Source organism: Oncorhynchus mykiss, chromosome 21 (genome assembly GCF_013265735.2).
Source record: "Oncorhynchus mykiss isolate Arlee chromosome 21, USDA_OmykA_1.1, whole genome shotgun sequence".
Lineage (NCBI taxonomy): Eukaryota > Metazoa > Chordata > Actinopteri > Salmoniformes > Salmonidae > Oncorhynchus > Oncorhynchus mykiss.
In genome coordinates this window covers 50,533,885-50,553,640 of record NC_048585.1, presented here as the reverse complement: position 1 = coordinate 50,553,640, position 19,756 = coordinate 50,533,885, and the positions used below count along the sequence as shown (strand labels likewise).

The following is a 19,756-nucleotide window of genomic DNA, read 5'->3' as shown; positions in this document are numbered from 1 at the left end:
AGGTTGGGTGGGGAGCGTCGCTGCACAGCTATTTTCAGTTCTCTCTTTATGTAGTGTTGTAGTGTCTCTTTTGTCGTGATGTGTGTTTTGTCCTATATTTTTTATATTTAATTCCAGCCCCCATCCCTGCAGGAGGCATTTTGCCTTTTGGAAGGCCGTCATTGTAAATAAGAATTTGCTCTTAACTGACTTGCCTAGTTTAAAAAAGGTTAGATAAAAACATTTTTAAAAAAATCATCAATGGAAACAGGATGCAACTGAGCTCAATTTCGAGTCTCATAGCAAAGGGTCTGAATACTTATGTAAATAAATTACGTTTTTTATATTTTTCTACATTTGCTAACATTTCTAAGAACCTGTTTTCGCTTTGTCATTATGAGGTATTGTGTGTATATTGATGTGGGGAAAAAACAATTTGATCAATTATAGAATAAGGCTGGCTGTAACATAACAAAATGTGGAAAAGTCAAGGGGTCTGAATACTTTCCGAATGCACTGTATGGGTTATGTGTATGCACTCAGATATACCTGTCCCATGTTGCTTCAGGTATGACCGACCCACATCCAGGTTTTTGAATAGTAAACAATGTTTTCACTGCATATACCACTATACCAGAGTTTATTTTCATGAAACCAATACTCCCTAGAGGTTTAGAGGTTCAAATTAATGAAAATATTCATATTTTGTTTATTTTTTACATTACATAATTCTTTCATTGTTTTGGGTGTTTCATGTAAGGGTATGTAAGGCCTATATACTTGAATTGTTTAATTTCTAGAAGACTCTAGAGCTCTCAAAGTATGTCATCTCTTTGATGTGATTTTTATTTCGTGATTAGTACAAATGTGAATGATTTGTTATCATTGAGAAATAAAGTTTAAACATTTTAATAGCGCTAAATTATTATATACCGGTGTATATATTTGTGTGATTTATTTGGGACAATAAATTATTATAATCCATATGATCATATTTGATCTATTTCGTACCACTAGAAATATCATTTTAATTCCATGCTCATACATACCACAAGAAGGCGACCATGTCACACAAAGAGAAACGCGCAAGAAAATAATCTGGAACAAATTGTTCGCTGCAGGCCTACGTAGATTATCCGAACACGTTTCCTGCTAAAGTAGAAAGGATCAAATGGTTTTTGAAAAGAAGTCTTCGGGTGAGTTCAACTCCCTTTTCTTAGTGAAATGGCTGCTTCTGATTATAATAACTATATCGAGTACATAACTTGAGTTCACAAGTCAATAATACAATAACAATTTAATTAACAAACAACCGTACGTTTGTCACTTGAGCTTGCTAACTGGCTAACCTGGTGGTGTTGTGTCCAGATAGTACAAATGCGCAATCATCACAAAAAATACCGGTTGTGAGCATACTATACCGGAAAAACTATACATACTATGACATACTATACCGAAACATATAACTAGATCATCTCATTTTAACCTAGAAAGCAGGCGAAAAAGGTATTCAATTATTCAATTGCAATGAGAGGAAGTACATGACAACAGAAAGTAATTTTCAGTACTTTTCCAACAGCAAGGTTAGCTAATAAATCATCGTCTACTCCGACCATTACTAGCTCTTCGAGCCAGGCTTTAGCTGTTCCAGCTGTGTGATAGTCGTTGATGTGTAGCTAGTGTAAACCTAGCCAGCAGATCTGACCCACTTGCTTACAGCTGCACTAGGGTCGGACAGAGTGTAGCTTAAGCAGGGGTGAAAGTGGATTTAATTTCTTCGCTATACAGTACCTCCTAAACCAAAAACATGTGAGCCGAATCATATAATTACATATAGAATGTATGTTATTAATTCAATAGGATCTCTGTGGGACTAGTTGTAAAGATTTGAGATTTAACTTTAGAAATGTATTACTTTTTATTGTGGCAAACAGAACCAGTCATGATGTTTTCATCTGATTGTCAAACAATTACTTCAAATGGGTATTTTACTAGGCTACCTGTGCACTTTAATCCACTCAAACAAAAATATCCAGCCTCCAAACCACTTTGAATGGAATTAGAGATTGGCTGCAGGGGCTACTGTTAGCTAGCATGAGAACGAAACACTGCAGTTTACTTAACTAGCAGTCGTACAATTATCTCGGTATAACAGTTGGGATAATGGAACAATTTGGAGTACAATGCATTTCTCATCCATGGACTGAGGAACGCTTTCCGAGCTATATCTCGTGCTGGCTCCGCTGCGTCTTAATCTCCACAGGAAACCTGTCCAGCCCTATTGCAGCTTTAAGAAAACTCGGTCTGAGTAAAGCATAGCAGGCACATATTCAACTAACCTGTACTTGGGCGATACTTTCTTCGTTCTCGATTCCGAAGAAAATGGTATCTTATAAATGCCTGTGTCCAGCTCTTTTCTAAGCGACACGGCCATGTGTAGAAGTAGATGACAGCGCGTCACACAGTGGACCAAAATATGTAAATTACATGCAAGCTGGAATTTCTCACTCGATACAAAACGTGGATTTTTTTTCTGAATATTCTCTACTCATTCAAGGGTTTTTCTTTATTTTTACTATTGTCTACGTTGTAGAATAATAGGGAAGACATCAAAACTATGACATAACACATCTGGAATCATGTAGTAACCAAAAAGTGTTAAATCAAAATATATTTTATTTTTGAGATTCTTCAAAGTAGCCACCCTTTGCCTTGATGAAAGCTTTGCTTGCTCTTGGCATTCTCTCAACCAACTTCACCTGGAAAGCTTTTCCAACAGTTCCCACATATGCTGAGCACTTTAAAACATGAGCCCAATGTTGACTCGAATGACTTAATCCATATGACCACAGGTATTGGATATTTTAATAAAAACATCTTTCTCTCTCCCTCACTACCTCTACTCCCTCTATCTCTCCCAGCCCGTGTAGCGGAGGCAGGACAGAGGCGTGTGTTGGACGATGCAACACGCCAGCGGAGGTTAAATCGCCAGCTGGATGCTCTAGAGAAGGACAACTTCCAGGATGACCCTCTCTCCTCCCTGCCTCCCTCTGGTCCTACTGCCCGCCTGCCCGCCTTTAGCGAAGGAGAGGAACCTGGTGTGTGAGGGAACGCCTTTTAGACCTGCCCAGTGCTATTGTTTGGTGGAGAGCTCTATATTAATTTCTTCATGTGTACTTCTGCCTCCCTTCTCTTTCATCTCTTCATCCTCCTCCTTTCTCTTTCTCTCCCTCTTCTCCTGCCTCTCTTCCGCCTTCCCTCTTTCTTTCTGTCTCTAGGTAAGAAGAAGAGGAAAACTAGAGGTGATCACTTCAAACAGAGATTTCGCAAAAACTTCCAGACTCTACTAGAAGAAGAGGTAGGTAATAGACTGAGAACACCTTTAACCCCACAAGTAGTCCGCCATATGGAGAAGTGGGTGTCATTTGAAACACACCAGCATCATGTGCAGAGGGGTGCATCCTGACAGAACGTTCAGATAGAAATACATTATGATGGTATGTATCGGGGTTGGTGTCAATTTCATTTTAATTCCAGTCAATTCAGGAAGTACACTGAAATTCCAATGCTTTTCAGTAAGGGAAATGTTGAATTGGAATTTCGTTTACTTTCTGAATTGAAACGGAATTGACGCTAACACTCGTATGTATGGTCCTCTGTAGCTCAGTTGGTAGAACATGATGCTTGTAACTGGTTCAAGTCCCGGGATCACCCAAGCAATAAAAATGTATGCACGCGTGTCTCTAAAGTGCTTTGGATAAAAGTGTCTGCTAAATGCCATGTAGCACATTTCTCTCAGGTAGAATAAGGAATGACGTCAGCTCTATAGAGTAGAGGTCGGCCGAATATGATTTTTCAACGCTGATACCAATACCGATTATTGGAGGACCAAAAAAAGCCGATGCTGATTTTTTTAAAATTATTTTTTAGAATTATTATATTTATTTGTAATAATGACAATTACAACAATACTGAATGAACACTTTTATTTTAACTTAATATAATACATCAATCAAATCAATTTAGCCTCAAATAAATAATGAAACATGTTCAATTAGGTTTAAATAATGCAAAAACAAAGTGTTGGAGAAGAAAGTAAAAGTGCAATATGTGCCATGTAAAAAAGCTAAAGTTCTAGTTCCTTGCTCAGAACATGAGAACATATGAAAGCTGGTGGTTCCTTTTAACATGAGTCTTCAATATTCCCAGATAAGAAGTTTATGTTGAGGTTATTATAAGAATTATAGGACTATTTCTCTCTCTACGAGCCTGCTGCTGCCTACCACTGCTTAGTCAGACTGCTCTATTAAATATCAAATCATAGACTTAATAATAACATTATAACACACAGAAATACGAGCCTTGGGTCATTAATATGGTCAAATCCGGAAAACTATCATTTCGAAATTAAAACGTTTATTCTTTCATTGAAATACGGAACCATTCCGTATTATATCTAACGGGTGGCATCCATAAGTCTAAATATTCGAGCCAGGCGGCCCAAACTGTTGCATATACCTTGACTCTGCGTGCAATGAACGGAAGAGAAGTGACACAATTTCCCTAGTTTAATATTGCCTGCTAACATGAATTTCTTTTAACTAAATATGCAGGTTTAAAAATATGTACTTCTGTGTATTGATTTTAAGAAAGGCATTGATGTTTATGGTTAGGTACATTCGTGCAATGATTGTGCTTTTTTTGCAAATGCTCTTTTGTTAAATCATCCCTCGTTTGGCGAAGTTGGCTGTCTTTGTTAGGAAGAAATCATCTTCACTCAGTTCGCAACGAGCCAGGTGGCCCAAACTGCTGCATATACCCTGACTCTGTTGCACAGAACCAAGAGAAGTGACGCAATTTCCTGAGTTAAAAGAAATTCATGTTAGCAGGCAATATGAACTAAATATGCAGGTTTAAAAATATATACTTGTGTATTGATTTTAAGAAAGACGTTGATGTTTATGGTTTGGTACACATTGGTGCAACAACAGTGCTTTTTTTCACGAATGCGCTTGTTAAATCACCCGTTTGGCGAAGTAGGTTATGATTTACCTAACAGTTTGTTCTGTTAGGTGACCTAAACTGGGATATGCTTAACACCCCGGCAGTCCTACAATCTAAGCTAGATGCCCTCAATCTCACACAAATCATCAAGGAACCCACCAGGTACAACCCTAAATCTGTAAACAAGGGCACCCTCATAGACGTCATCCTGACCAACTGGCCCTCCAAATACACCTCCGCTGTCTTCAACCAGGATCTCAGCGATCACTGCCTCATTGCCTGTATCCGCTACGGAGCCGCAGTCAAACGACCACCCCTCATCACTGTCAAACGCTCCCTAAAACACTTCTGTGAGCAGGCCTTTAATCGACCTGGCCCGGGTATCCTGGAAGGACATTGACCTCATCCCGTCAGTTGAGGATGCCTGGTCATTCTTTAAAAGTAACTTCCTCACCATTTTAGATAAGCATGCTCCGTTCACAAAATGCAGAACTAAGAACAGATGTAGCCCTTGGTTCACTCCAGACCTGACTGCCCTCGACCAGCACAAAAACATCCTGTGGTGGACTGCAATAGCATCGAATAGTCCCCGCGATATGCAACTGTTCAGGGAAGTCAGGAACCAATACACGCAGTCAGTCAGGAAAGCTAAGGCCAGCTTCTTCAGGCAGAAATTTGCATCCTGTAGCTCCAACTCCAGAAAGTTCTTGGACACTGTGAATTCCATGGAGAACAAGAGCACCTCCTCCCAGCTGCCCACTGCACTGAGGCTAGGTAACACGGTCACCACCGATAAATCCATGATTATCGAAAACTTCAAAAAGCATTTCTCAACGGCTGGCCATGCCTTCTGCCTGGCTACTCCAACCTCGGCCAACAGCTCCGCCCCCCCCCCCCGCAGCTACTCGCCCAAGCCTCTCCAGGTTCTCCTTTACCCAAATCCAGATAGCAGATGTTCTGAAAGAGCTGCAAAACCTGGACCCGTACAAATCAGCTGGGCTTGACAATCTGGACCCTCTATTTCTGAAACTATCTGCCGCCATTGTTGCAACCCCTATTACCAGCCTGTTCAACCTCTCTTTCATATCATCTGAGATCCCCAAGGATTGGAAAGCTGCTGCAGTCATCCCCCTCTTCAAAGGGGGAGACACCATGGACCCAAACTGTTACAGACCTATATCCATCCTGCCCTGCCTATCTAAGGTCTTCGAAAGCCAAGTCAACAAACAGGTCACTGACCATCTCGAATCCCACCGTACCTTCTCCGCTGTGCAATCTGGTTTCCGAGCCGGTCACGGGTGCACCTCAGCCACGCTCAAGGTACTAAACGATATCATAACCGCCATCGATAAAAGACAGTACTGTGCAGCCGTCTTCATCGACCTTGCCAAGGCTTTCGACTCTGTCAATCACCATATTCTTATCGGCAGACTTAGTAGCCTCGGTTTTTCTGATGACTGCCTTGCCTGGTTCACCAACTACTTTGCAGACAGAGTTCAGTGTGTCAAATCAGAGGGCATGCTGTCCGGTCCTCTGGCAGTCTCTATGGGGGTGCCACAGGGTTCAATTCTCGGGCCGACTCTTTTCTCTGTATATATCAATGATGTTGCTCTTGCTGCGGGCGATTCCCTGATCCACCTCTACGCAGACGACACCATTCTATATACTTCCGGCCCGTCCTCGGACACTGTGCTATCTAACCTCCAAACGAGCTTCAATGCCATACAACACTCCTTCCGTGGCCTCCAACTGCTCTTAAACGCTAGTAAAACCAAATGCATGCTTTTCAACCGCTCGCTGCCTGCACCCGCACGCCTGATTAGCATCACCACCCTGGATGGTTCCGACCTTGAATATGTGGACATCTATAAGTACCTAGGTGTCTGACTAGACTGTAAACTCTCCTTCCAGACTCATATCAAACATCTCCAATCGAAAATCAAATCTAGAGTCGGCTTTCTATTCCGCAACAAAGCCTCCTTCACTCACACCGCCAAACTTACCCTAGTAAAACTGACTATCCTACCGATCCTCGACTTTTGCTTCCAACACTCTACTCAACAAACTGTATGCAGTTTATCACAGTGCCATCCGTTTTGTCACTAAAGCACCTTATACCACCCACCACTGCAACCTGTATGTTCTAGTCGGCTGGCCCTCGCTACATATTCGTCGCCAGACCCACTGGCTCCAGGTCATCTACAAGTCCATGCTAGGTAAAGCTCCGCCTTATCTCAGTTCACTGGTCACGATGGCAACACCCACGCGCTCCAGCAGGTGTATCTCACTGATCATCCCTAAAGCCAACACCTAATTTGGCCGCCTTTCGTTCCAGTTCTCTGCTGCCTGTGACTGGAACGAATTGCAAAAATCGCTGAAGTTGGAGACTTTTATCTCCCTCACCAACTTCAAACATCTGCTATCTGAGCAGCTAACCGATCACTGCAGCTGTACATAGTCTATCGGTAAATAGCCCACCCATTTTTACCTACCTCATCCCCATACTGTTTTTATTTATTTACTTTTCTGCTCTTTTGCACACCAATATCTCTACCTGTACATGACCATCTGATCATTTATCACTCCAGTGTTAATCTGCAAAATTGTAATTATTCACCTACCTCCTCATGCCTTTTGCACACAATGTATATAGACTCTTTTTTTTCTTTCTACTGTGTTATTGACTTGTTAATTGTTTACTCCATGTGTAACTCTGTTGTCTGTTCACACTGCTATGCTTTATCTTGGCCAGGTCGCAGTTGCAAATGAGAACTTGTTCTCAACTAGCCTACCTGGTTAAATAAAGGTGAAATAAATAAAAAATAAATTAAAAATTCAATGATAAATTAACAGGCACCGCATCGATTATATGCAATGCAGGACATGCAAGATAACTACGGTTGATGATATTACTAGGTTAACTAGTGATTATGTTAAGATAAGTTTAATGTTAGCTAGCATGTTAATGTTAGCTAGCACCTTACCTTGGCTCCTTGCTGCACTCGCATAACAGGTAGTCAGCCAGCCACTCAGTCTCCTCATGGGGTGCAATGTAATCGCCCATGATCGGTGTCAAAATGCTGATTTCCGATTGCTATGAAAACTTGAAATCGGCCCTAATTAATCGACCGTTCCGATTAATCGGTTGACCTGTACTATAGAGACTTCTGAACGTGACCCTGGGTGAGTACTAGAGGTTGACCGATTAATCGGAATGGCCGATTAATAAGGGCCGATTTCAAGTTTTTTTTTTTTACACCTTTATTTAACTAGGCAAGTCAGTTAAGAACACATTCTTATTTTCAATGACGGCCTAGTAACGGTGGGTTAACTGCTTTGTTTATTGGTAGAACGACAGATTTTCACCTTGTCAGCTCGGGGGATCCAATCTTGCAACCTCACAGTTAACTAACTATCTACTTGAGGCTAAATTGATTTTATTGATGTATTATGTTAAGTTAAACTAAAAGTGTTAATTCAGTATCGTTGTAATTGTCATTATTACAAATACATTTTAAATTTTTATTTTTTTAAATCGGCCGATTAAATCGGTATCGGCTTTTTTGGTCCTCCAATAATCGGTATTGGTATCGGCGTTGAAAAATCATAATCGGTCGACCTCTAGTGCGTACCAATAATATCTCCTTTCTCCTGAAGTGTGAACTTATTCACTAAATTCAAACTTAAGCCTTGTCTGATCCAGAACTCCCCAAAGTAAACCCATTCACCACTACCCACAAATCTAAAAGCATTGGTTTGGTGGAGGAATTGGCTAGTGGGAGCTTCCACCATTTTTTCTTATACTAATAATTTCCTTTGAAATCATTAATTGAGATCTTCCCATAGACTGGTTGGTTGTTTAGCAACAAAACCAATACATACAAAATAGACAGGGTTGGCTTAGATTGTTGACAACATGTAAGCTATATTTTGTCTCCAATGTTTATTGAAAACATACGTTTGCACAACTAGCTATTGTATCCTATCAAATACATCCTTACAGTTGTTGGTTGGTTGGTTAGCTAGCTAACGAATTTTAGCCATATTAGCATTGATATGAAATCAGTCAGAACACCTCAAGAACAAGAGAAAATGAGCTGAAACTATCCTACTTACGATTCCCCACATAGCAGTTTCTTGTCATTTTTGCTAGCAATCTGGCCATCCAGAATCACAACAATACGCTGACTTCTGCCCCAAGGAAGAGCTTTGTTCGCTAACCCATCAATAGCCCCCTGTTTTTGCTGAGAGGCTAACCCCATCCTTGCTGTGTTGTGATTGGCAGAATGTGTCTGAGAGGGAGGAGCCTAACTACCTGTCAGCTGCAGCCCCTCCCTCCTCGCTCCCCCCTCGTCTGTTCTGCTCCGTCTGTGGATTTCCTTCCTCCTACACCTGTTGCTCCTGTGGGGGGCGCTATTGTTCCACACGCTGTCTTATCACGCACAGAGAGACCAGGTAACTCACACTACACTACGCTAGAGCTGGGACCATAAACTGAAAATGATCGTTCATTACGATAAGTAGCCTATACTAAAGAAATGTGAAGTTTGAAATGAAATGCGTTCGCTAATATGGGTGATTGTTAATGGGACAATTGATGGCTACAACCATCAAACCAATAGTAGTAGTTTGAAGGATAATACAATAAAAACTGTGGTGCACATTGCTATTAACTTATTGTTCGATTCATTGTTATCGCATCAATTAGTCAATTTATCGCGATAAGAATTTTTGTCCATATCGCCCAGCTCTAACACTCACACACACTGTTCCATACACACAGAGGCTACGTAGCATGAATGCAACACACACACTGAACACACACATTATACCCCCCCCCCCCACACACACACACACACAATACCATACACACACAGGGTTGTATATTAACCCTACTACCCTTAGCCTCACATCTCTCTATATTTCTCTCTCAGGTGTCTGAAGATGACTCTGTAGCAGCTGATCTGACTATACCTGGTCATGCTCACAAAATGTGGATGGTAAATTCTTCTACCTGTAGCTGTATAGAATGTTACAACACAGGAACGGCGCTACGGATAATGACCGTGTACCAGAGATGCTATGGAGAGAACACTACCAGAGAAGTAATGGGGAACGCTACTAGAAAGTTACAAACATGCACACAGTGGCTCAGCACTCTGCGGTGTGACGTCAGTGTTGTGGAGTAGGGTCTAAAGCAGTAGTGGTGCGTGGGTAAAATCACTGGGGAAGCCAGAAAAAAAGAAAAAAGCCATATTACAACCTATGTGTTATAATTGCATTGTTTGCTCTATAACTTGTAAATTCATATTACTTCACAAATAGGTCTATCACTCTGTCATACAGTACACACTTATTTTTTTGTTGTCCTAGATTACCTGGCGAAAATGCTTGCTCGCTAGCTTAACTTCCATTCATGGGAAATGTTATCTAGTTAACATTAGCCTTCTACATCTAGCTACATATTGAACTTCCATCGTCTCAGGCCAGGGGCACAATGTATGATTTTCTGTTTGGAACAGAATCGCCGTTATAATCATTGGCCGGTACGGAGAATTAAGTAAAACCACAAGTCCAAATCCCTATCTCCATCCATGGCTAATTTAAGAAAGGGACAACTTTAGCTAGCTAGCCACCGGAGGACAACAACACAACGAGATTCAACAATTCAATTTGTTTCTGTCAATGATTAATGCTTTCAATGCGTTTTGATAGGAGTGATTCCAAAATCCAAGCTGGCTTCCCTTGACTTTTTTTTTTTTTTTCTTTTGGCAGACCAGGACCATTCACAGTTGAGCTTGTTCAATTTAGCTCAATGTTGACTGGCTAATTGTTTATACTTTTTTTATCAAGAGGCCAGATGCTCGCTGGCTTCCCTTGCATTCCGTTCAGTGCTACGGGCTGCAGCAATGGACCAGACAGCATCAGATAGATGGCCTACACGTGTAGAGACAGAGGGGCGCTGTTTTGCTTGCCCGGAAGCTTTCTCCAGTGATATGCATTCCTCCTCATGCAAATTGAAAATTATGGAAAACAGACACAAAAGATTAAAAAAAAAAAAAAAAAAAATATATATATATATATATATATATATATATATATATATATATATTTTTTTTTTACTTGGTCAATTTATGGGGGAAGCTTGGCATCCATGAATACACGTCACTGGCCTGAACGGGGCAGAGACAGCGCAGGAGTAAGGGAGGGGTTTGTGTCGTGGGGTCTGACTATCTTTGTCTGTCTGACTTGCTGTAATGATTTAATTAAACATGTCTGATTATGACTCAGTGTGTGTATTGTAAACCTTTATGCTATAGAGTAATCTCCTGTGTATGTGTGCACGTGGAGCCTGTTTGTGTGACTGGTGTGTGTGTACCCTGGTTCAGGTTTGTATACAGATGTTTGTTTATAAGCTCTGTCCTGTTAGGGAGAATGTTCTTAGAGGGAACAACAGGTTGTGTGCTTATCCGCTTCCAGGAAGATTAAAACAAGTTCCCTTTTCTGAAACCACTGCTCACACACATCCTGACATTAACACACACCCTTCTGCATAACTGACTAAAGTCTATCAGTGGTAAAGTATATGATTATATGTTTATGTATTGCATGCTATGAATAGGTTATATAATTATATTGGAGGAAGGGGGCAGAGGGGTCAGGTGGTAATTAAGGGCAACAACCCCTGAACCTCAGCTGTAAAGGGACGTTAATTATTAATGCACGCATATTGGGGGGGATTTCCACTAGTTACAACAGCTACAAAGTAAAAGTTGGCTATATTGTAAAACTTAATGGGGAAAAAATAGCTTTCTGCTCTTAATTTATAGTTAGGCATAAGGTCAGCAGTAGTGTGGGTAGGATTAGGGTTACAATCTTTAAAGAGAAATGGTCGAAATAGGCGGGGTTTATGACTTTGTGGCTGTGCTAACTATAGTGGCGACCAGTGGATGAGAGAGCCACAGCCTGATTTGGCACAGACAGGACGTAGGCTGTATGTGTTTGTACCCCATTTACAGAACTGGGAGGTTGAGTGCTCCTGTCAACGAGTGAAAACTGCGCTTGCATCGGGCGCTGTGAAAATGGCGGATGACTGCGCTAGGCTCAGTACAATAATTGGTCAATGTTCGCACGGCAGACTTTGCCCGGTGAGGGAGTGTTGTGTTTACGGAAATCCAGTAATGTGGCGCGAGCAGCTGTCAAGCAAAACTAGTAGCGGAACGGGGGCTCCTCGGGCTGTCAAGCGAGTCGACCGCTGGAGCGCGCAAGGTGAGTAGACTAGAATGGGTGTATGACTCGTCTTTTAACACAGATCGTGGATCCGATAATCCTACCCAAACCACTATCGGGGGATGGCAGAGACCGCGGGCAGATTAATCCCTCTTTCAATGCGCGGTGATCATTAGGCACAATAAACTATAGGCTACCGCTGGCGTCCATTTCTAACGGGCATAACCAAGCCAAATAACGCAGTTTTCACTCAGAGAAGCATGATTTTATTTTAATGTTTATTTTCGCGTTTTTTATATTTATTTGATGCTGAAAATCACCTCAACACTGTCTATAGACATCAGCCCTTGATTGGCCAAGCTCTGTGTTCTCTGAGGAGCGCAACACCTATTGGATTAGAGGTGTGCACACTGCACAGATGTTATGAATGTGTTTCTCTGTGTGCAGGGCTATAGCCCAGACCCACATTGATACTACTGCTGCTGCCATGGAGAGGAAACAGGTAATATATCGGAATATTTTATTGTGATTCAATGAAACAGGATCTGTTGCAGAACGTCTGATCATCATACCCAATGGTGTAAAGTGTACTACTTAAGTAGTTTTTTGGGGTATCTGTACTTTTATATTTTTGACTACACTACATTCCTAAAGAAAATAATGTACTTTTTACTCCATACATGTTCTCTGAAACAGTTCGAATGCTTAGCAGGACAGGAAAATTGTCAAATTCATACTTATCTGATCTGGCGGACTCACTAAACACAAATGCTTAGTTTGTAAATTATGTCTGAGTGTTGGAGTGTGCCCCTTGCTATCCTTAAAAAAACATGAAAATGATGCCATCTGATTTGCAAAATATAAGGAATTTGAAATGATTTTGACTTTTACTTTCAATATTTAAGTATTACTTTTGACACTTAAGTATATTTAAAACCAAATACTTTTAGACTTTTACTCCAGTAGTATTTTACTGTGTGACTTTCACTTTTACTTGAGTCATTTTCTATTAATGTATCTTTTACTTTTACTCAAGTATGACAATTGGGTACTTTTTCCACCACTGATCATACACCAACCCCCCCCCCCTCTCTCTACCTCTCCTTCTTTCTCTCTTCTGTCTCTCTCTCTCTTTCTTGTCCTCTCCTTCAGCATCCAGTTGGAGAAGTCCTCATCATTCCAATGAGACCTTCAACATCACTTTCGCCCCAGGATTCAGCTCGACACCTTCCCCTTCCCCTTCAGCCCTCCTCCCCTCCTCCACCCCTCTCTCTGTCCAGTCCCCAGCTCCAGGCTGAGTTTCTGAGAAGAGCTCCCAGAGCTGCTTCCCCTGACAACGACTCGGCTAGACACCAAAACCTTCTCCACCAACCCTCTCCCTCTGTCTCCCCCTTCCCCTCCCCTCCTCCACCCCTCTCTCTGGCCAGTCCCCAGCTCCAGGCTGAGTTTCTGAGAAGAGCTCCCAGAGCTGCTTCCCCTGACAACGACTCGGCTAGACACCAAAACCTTCTCCACCAACCCTCTCCCTCTGTGTCCTCCCCTCCTCCCCCTCTTTCCTCCCCTCCTCCACCCCTCTCTCTGTCCAGTCCACAGCTCCAGGCTGAGTTTCTGAGAAGAGCTCCCAGAGCTGCTTCCCCTGACAACGACTCGGCTAGACACCAAAACCTTCTCCACCAACCCTCTCCCTCTGTCTCCCCCTCCTCCACCCCTCCTCCACCCCTCTCTCTGGCCAGTCCCCAGCTCCAGGCTGAGTTTCTGAGAAGAGCTCCCAGAGCTGCTTCCCCTGACAACGACTCGGCTAGACACCAAAACCTTCTCCACCAACCCTCTCCCTCTGTGTCCTCCCCTCCTCCCCCTCTTTCCTCCCCTCCTCCACCCCTCTCTCTGTCCAGTCCCCAGCTCCAGGCTGAGTTTCTGAGAAGAGCTCCCAGAGCTGCTTCCCCCGACAACGATTCGGCTAGATTCAAAAACCTTCCCCACCAACCCTCTCCCTCTGTCTCCCCCTCTGTGTCCCTCTTCTCCTCCCCTCCTACCCCTCTTTCCTCCCCTCCTCCACCTCTTTCCTCCCCTCCTCCACCCCTCTCCTTGTCCAGTCCCCAGCTCCAGGCTGAGTTTCTGAGGAGAGCAAGCCGTGGTCTGAGAACTGTCTCCTGTGACACCAGCGATGTCCTCACCTCCCCCAGCTCCACCCTGGTCTCCCCCTTTACCTCCATCACCACCTCCACCCTTACCTCCCCCCCACAGCCCCTGTCCTCCTCCATGCCCACTAAAGAGGGTGAGTTTTGAAGCAGTGCCATGGTCTAGTACTGATAGTAGTCATGTGATGCTTGTCTCTCTCCAGTTCTCAGCTACTGAATAGTAGTAGTAGTGGTTGTGTCGTTATAGTATACTAGTAGTAATGTCGGTATAGTATACGAGTAGTATTGTCGGTATAGTATACTAGTAGTAATAGTGTCGTTATAGTATACTACTAGTAGTAGTGTCGTTATAGCATACTACTAATTGTAGTGTCGTTATTGCATACTAGTGTCGTTATAGAGTAGCAGTAGTGTCGTTATAGTATACTACTAGTTGTAGTGTCATTATAGTAAACTACCACCAGTAGTGGTAGTGTAGTTATAGTAAACTAATAGTAGTGTAGTAGTACTTATAGTAAACTACCAGTAGTAGTGGTAGTAGTGTAGTAGTAGTAGTAGTAGTGTAGTTATAGTATACTAGTAGAAGTAGTAGTGGTGTTATAGTATACCAGTAGTAGTAATGGAGTTATAGTATACCAGTAGTAGTAATGGAGTTATAGTATACCAGTAGTAGTAATGGAGTTATAGTATACTATTAGTGGTAGTAGTGTCGTTATAGTATACTAGTAGTGGTAGTAGTGTCGTTATAGTATACTACTACTAGTAGTGTCATTATAGCATACTACTAATTGTAGTGTCGTTATTGCATACTAGTGTCGTTATAGAGTAGCAGTTGTGTCGTTATAGTATACTTCTAATTGTAGTGTCGTTATAGTAAACTACCACCAGTAGTAGAAGTGGTAGTGTAGTTATAGTAAACTAGTAGTAGTGTAGTCGTAGTTATAGTAAACTACCAGTGGTAGTAGTAGTAGTGTAGTTATAGTATACTAGTAGAAGTAGTAGTGGTGTTATAGTATACCAGTAGTAGTAAGGGAGTTACAGTATACCAGTAGTAGTAATGGAGTTATAGTATACCAGTAGTAGTAATGGAGTTATAGTATACTAGTAGTGGTAGTAGTGTCGTTATAGTATACTAGCAGTGGTAGTAGTGTCGTTATAGAATACTACTAGTAGTGACTGTGTAGTTTACTGTCAATAGTGTAGTTATAGTATACTAAGTAGTAGTAGTAGTGTAGTTGTAGTGTACTATTAGTAATGTACTTACAGTCTAATAGTATGCGTGTTACTATAGAATACTAGTAGTAGTGTCGTTATAGTATACTAGTAGTAGTGTTGTTTTAGTATACTAGTAGTAGTGTCGTTTTAGTATACTAGTAGTAGTGTCATTTTAGTATACTGGTAGTAGTGGTGTAGTTATAGTATACTAATAGTAGTTGTAGTGTGGTTATAGTATACTAGTAGTAGCGGTGTAGTTATAGTATTCCAGTAGTAGTGTAGTTATGGTACACTAGTGTTTGTAGTGTAGTTATAGTATACTAGTAGTGTAGTCATAGTAGTAGCCGTGGTGTAAAGTACTTCAGTAAAAATACTTGAAAGTACTACTTAAGTCTTTTTTTTAGTCTTAGTCTTTACTTTACTATTTATATTTTTGACTACTTTTTCTTCACTACATTCCTTTATTTTTTTTTGAATTTTTACCCCCTTTTCTCCCCAATTTCGTGGTATCCAATTGTTGTAGTAGCTACTATCTTGTCTCATCGCTGCAACTCCCGTACGGGCTCGGGAGAGACGAAGGTTGAAAGTCATGCGTCCTCCGATACACAACCCAACCTAGCCGCACTGCTTCTTAACACAGTGCGCATCCAACCCGGAAGCCAGCCGCACCAATGTGTCGGAGGAAACACCATGCACCTGGCAACCTTGGCTAGCGCGCACTGCGCCCGGCCCCGCCACAGGAGTCGCTGGTGTGCGATGAGACAAGGACATCCCTACCGACCAAGCCCTCCCTAACCCGGACGACGCTGGGCCAATTGTGCGTCGCCCCATGGACCTCCCGGTCGCGGCCGGTTACGACAGAGCCTGGGCGCGAACCCAGAGTCTCTGATGTCACAGCTGGCGCCACCCGGGAGGCCTTCACTACATTCCTAAAGAAAATAATGTACTTTTTACTCAATACGTTTTCTCTGAAACCCAAACGTACTCGTTACATTTTGAATGCTTAGCAGGACAGGAAAATTGTCCAATTCATGTACTTAGCAAGAGAATGTCCGTGGTCATCCCTGTTGCTTCTGATCTTGCGTCCTCAGTTGAGGATGATGGCATGTCAGATGAGTCCAACAGCAACGAACCCCTATCAGCTCAATAAATGCTTATTTTGTAAATGATGTCTGAGTGTTGGAGTGTGCCCTTGGCTATCCGTAAATAAAAAAACAAGAAAATGGTGCCGTCTGGTTTGCTTAATATAAGGAATTTGAAATGATTTATGCTTTTACTTTCAATACTTAAGTATATTTTAACAATTACATTTAGTTTTGATAATTTAGGATATTTAAAACCAAATACTTTTAGACTTTTAATCAAGTAGTATTTTACTGGGTGACTTTCACAAAGATACCTTAGTCATTTTCTAAGGTATCTTTACTTTTACTCAAGTATGACAATTGGGTACGTTTTCCACCACTGACTAGTAGACTAGTTACAGTATACTAACAGTAGTAGTGCCATTATAGTATACTGCTGGTAGCAGTGTCATTATAGTATATTACTACTAGTAGTAATGTCGTTATAGTATACTAGTAGTAGTGTTGGTATATTATACTAGTAGTAGTGCCGTTACTGTATACTAGTAGCAGTGTAGTTATAGTATACATGTAGGAGTGCAGTTATAGTATACTAGTAGTAGTAGTTTAGTTATAGTATACTAGTAGAAGTGTAGTTATAGTGTACTAGTAGTAGTGATAGTGTAGTTATAGAATGTGTGTAGTAGTGTAGTTATAGTATACTAGTATTATTAGTGTAGTTATAGTATACTACCAGTAGTAGTGTAGTTATAGTATACTATTGTAGTAGTTGAGCAGTTATAGTATACTACTAGAGTAGTGTAGTTATGGTATACTAGTGGTAGTGTAGTTAGTGTACTAGGAGTAGTTTAGTTGTTGTATACCAGTAGTATACCAGTAGTGTAGTTATAATATACTACTATTAGTAGTAGTAGTAGTAGTGTCATTGTAGTATACTAGCAATAGTTCAGTTATTGTATACTAGTGGTAGTATTGTAGTTATAGCATACTAGTAGTAGTAGTGTAGTTATAGTACACTAGTATTAGTAACGGAGTTATCATATACTAGTAGTAGTAGTGTAGTTATGGTATACCAGTAGTAGTAGTAGTGTAGTTATAGTATACTAGTAGCAGTGGTGTAAAGTACTTAATTAAAAATACGTGAAAGTACGACTTAAGTATTTTTGGGGGGTATCTGTACTTTACTGTTTATATTTTTGACTACTTTTACTTCACTACATTCCTAAAGAAAATAATGTACTTTTTATTCCATATATTTTCTCTGAAACGCAAAAGTACTTGTTACATTTTGAATGCTTCGCTGGACAGGAAAATTGTCCAATTCATGCACTTATCAAGAGAACATCCATGGTCATCCCTATTGCCTCTGATCTGGCTGTTTGTAAATTATGTCTAAGTGTTGGAGTGTGTCCCTGGCTATCCATAAATTTAAAAAACAAGAAAATGATGCCGTCTGGTTTACTTAATATAAGGAATCGTTATAGTATACAAGTAGTAGTGTCGTTATAGTATACTAGTTGTACTTTTGTCATTATAGTATACTAGCTGTAGTGTAGTTATAGTATACTAGTTGTCGTAGTGTCGTTATATTATACTAGTAGTAGTTGTGTAGTTATAGTATACTTCTAGTAGTAGTGTAGTGTAGTTATGGTATACTAGTACAGTAGTAATGTGTATGTGTCCAGTCGAGCTGCTGTGTGTAACATAGTGGTGTACAATAACGTGTGTGTGTGTGTGTGTGTGTGTGTGTGTGTAGGTTGCACTACTCTCCTGTCTCTCTCCAGTCCTGAGCTGCTAACTGAGCTGTGTCAATCTCAGTCCCGTCCTATGAAGCACGTCTCTGTCTCTAAAGGACTCACCACTGTCTTCTCTGGACGGGGCAGAGGCATAACGGTAAGGTGTGTGTGTGTGTGTGTCACACCACTGTCTTCTCTGGATGGGGCAGGGGCTTAAAGGTAAGGTGTGTGTGTGTGTGTCACACCACTGTCTTCTCTGGACGGGGCAGGGGCATAAAGGTAAGAGGTGTGTGTGTGTGTGTGTGTGTCACACCACTGTCTTCTCTGGACGGGGCAGGGGCATAAAGGTAAGGTGTGTGTGTGTGTGTGTGTGTCACACCACTGTCTTCTCTGGACCGGGCAGGGGTATAACGGTAAGGTGTGTGTGTGTGTGTCACACCACTGTCTTCTTTGGATGGGGCAGGGGCTTAAAGGTAAGGTGTGTGTGTGTGTGTGTGTGTGTGTGTGTGTGTGTGTGTGTGTGTCACACCACTGTCTTCTCTGGGCGGGGCAGGGGCATAACGGTAAGGTGTGTGTGTGTCACACCACTGTCTTCTCTAGACGGGGCAGGGGCATAACGGTAAGGTGTGTGTGTGTGTGTCACACCACTGTCTTCTCTGGACGGGGCAGGGGCATATAGGTAAGGTGTGTGTGTGTGTCACACCACTGTCTTCTCTGGACGGGGGGAGGACAGAAAGTATTTGGGGCAAGATGTGAGAATGTATGTACTGTGGTGTATATAAACTCTTCCTGACTCTCTCTCTCTCTCTGTGCTCCAGAATCCTAGCCCTGCCACTGCCTCAGGAGCAGCCAACCAGACACTCCGCTCAGACTCCATGGCCAATAGGAGAGGACAGGCAGGTCCCAGGCTGTCTAATGGGACAAAGCGTTAGACTAAGCTAAAGTGCCCCTGATGACCCCAGCTACTGTATAATGTAATTGAAATGAATGAAAACCAGCAGTCCTGTGGCCCTCCGGGGCCTGGAGTTGAGAACTGAATGACACATTATCAAACACTATCTATACTGCCATGTGCCATTGCCAACACACTAACATCAGACATAATGCCAACCCACCGACAGACTTACACACACACACTGTAATACACCCACACACACACTGTACCTCTTCATGTAAGACATGGAAAGCAATGTGGTGAGGTGAAGCAGGTCTCTCTCTGTAAAAAAATAAATTATCAAATGTATCACAACATACTTGTTTGTCTCTATTGTGTGTGTGTGTAACTTCACTGATACGATCCAACCCATGGCCAGAGTCTAGAGACATCATGAGATACAGGGACTGTGTGTGTGCGTTGATAGAGGGCTGA

The 19,756-nt window shown here is 41.8% G+C and overlaps 2 protein-coding genes across 3 annotated transcripts; both read left to right on the top strand.

The window, feature by feature from the left end:
- Positions 1-1,042: 1,042 nt before the first annotated feature.
- LOC110500655 (zinc finger HIT domain-containing protein 1) lies at positions 1,043-11,037 on the top strand. The gene is made up of 5 exons (XM_036958120.1): positions 1,043-1,175; positions 2,901-3,077; positions 3,258-3,337; positions 9,269-9,438; positions 9,918-11,037. Exons 1-5 carry the CDS (start codon positions 1,151-1,153, stop codon positions 9,937-9,939), a joined length of 474 nt encoding a protein of 157 aa, XP_036814015.1. The 5' UTR covers positions 1,043-1,150; the 3' UTR covers positions 9,940-11,037.
- Positions 11,038-11,077: 40 nt separating this feature from the next.
- On the top strand, positions 11,078-19,636 carry LOC110500654 (pollen-specific leucine-rich repeat extensin-like protein 3). 2 transcript variants are annotated; one of them, XM_036958119.1, is made up of 6 exons: positions 11,078-12,252; positions 12,661-12,715; positions 13,366-13,512; positions 13,660-14,488; positions 18,408-18,544; positions 19,206-19,636. In XM_036958119.1, exons 2-6 carry the CDS (start codon positions 12,701-12,703, stop codon positions 19,317-19,319), a joined length of 1,242 nt encoding a protein of 413 aa, XP_036814014.1. In that variant the 5' UTR covers positions 11,078-12,252; positions 12,661-12,700; the 3' UTR covers positions 19,320-19,636. The 2 variants fall into 2 exon arrangements, with proteins under 2 accessions (XP_036814014.1, XP_036814013.1); XM_036958118.1 differs by having other exon boundaries at positions 13,366-14,488.
- The last annotated feature ends 120 nt before the right edge of the window (positions 19,637-19,756 follow it).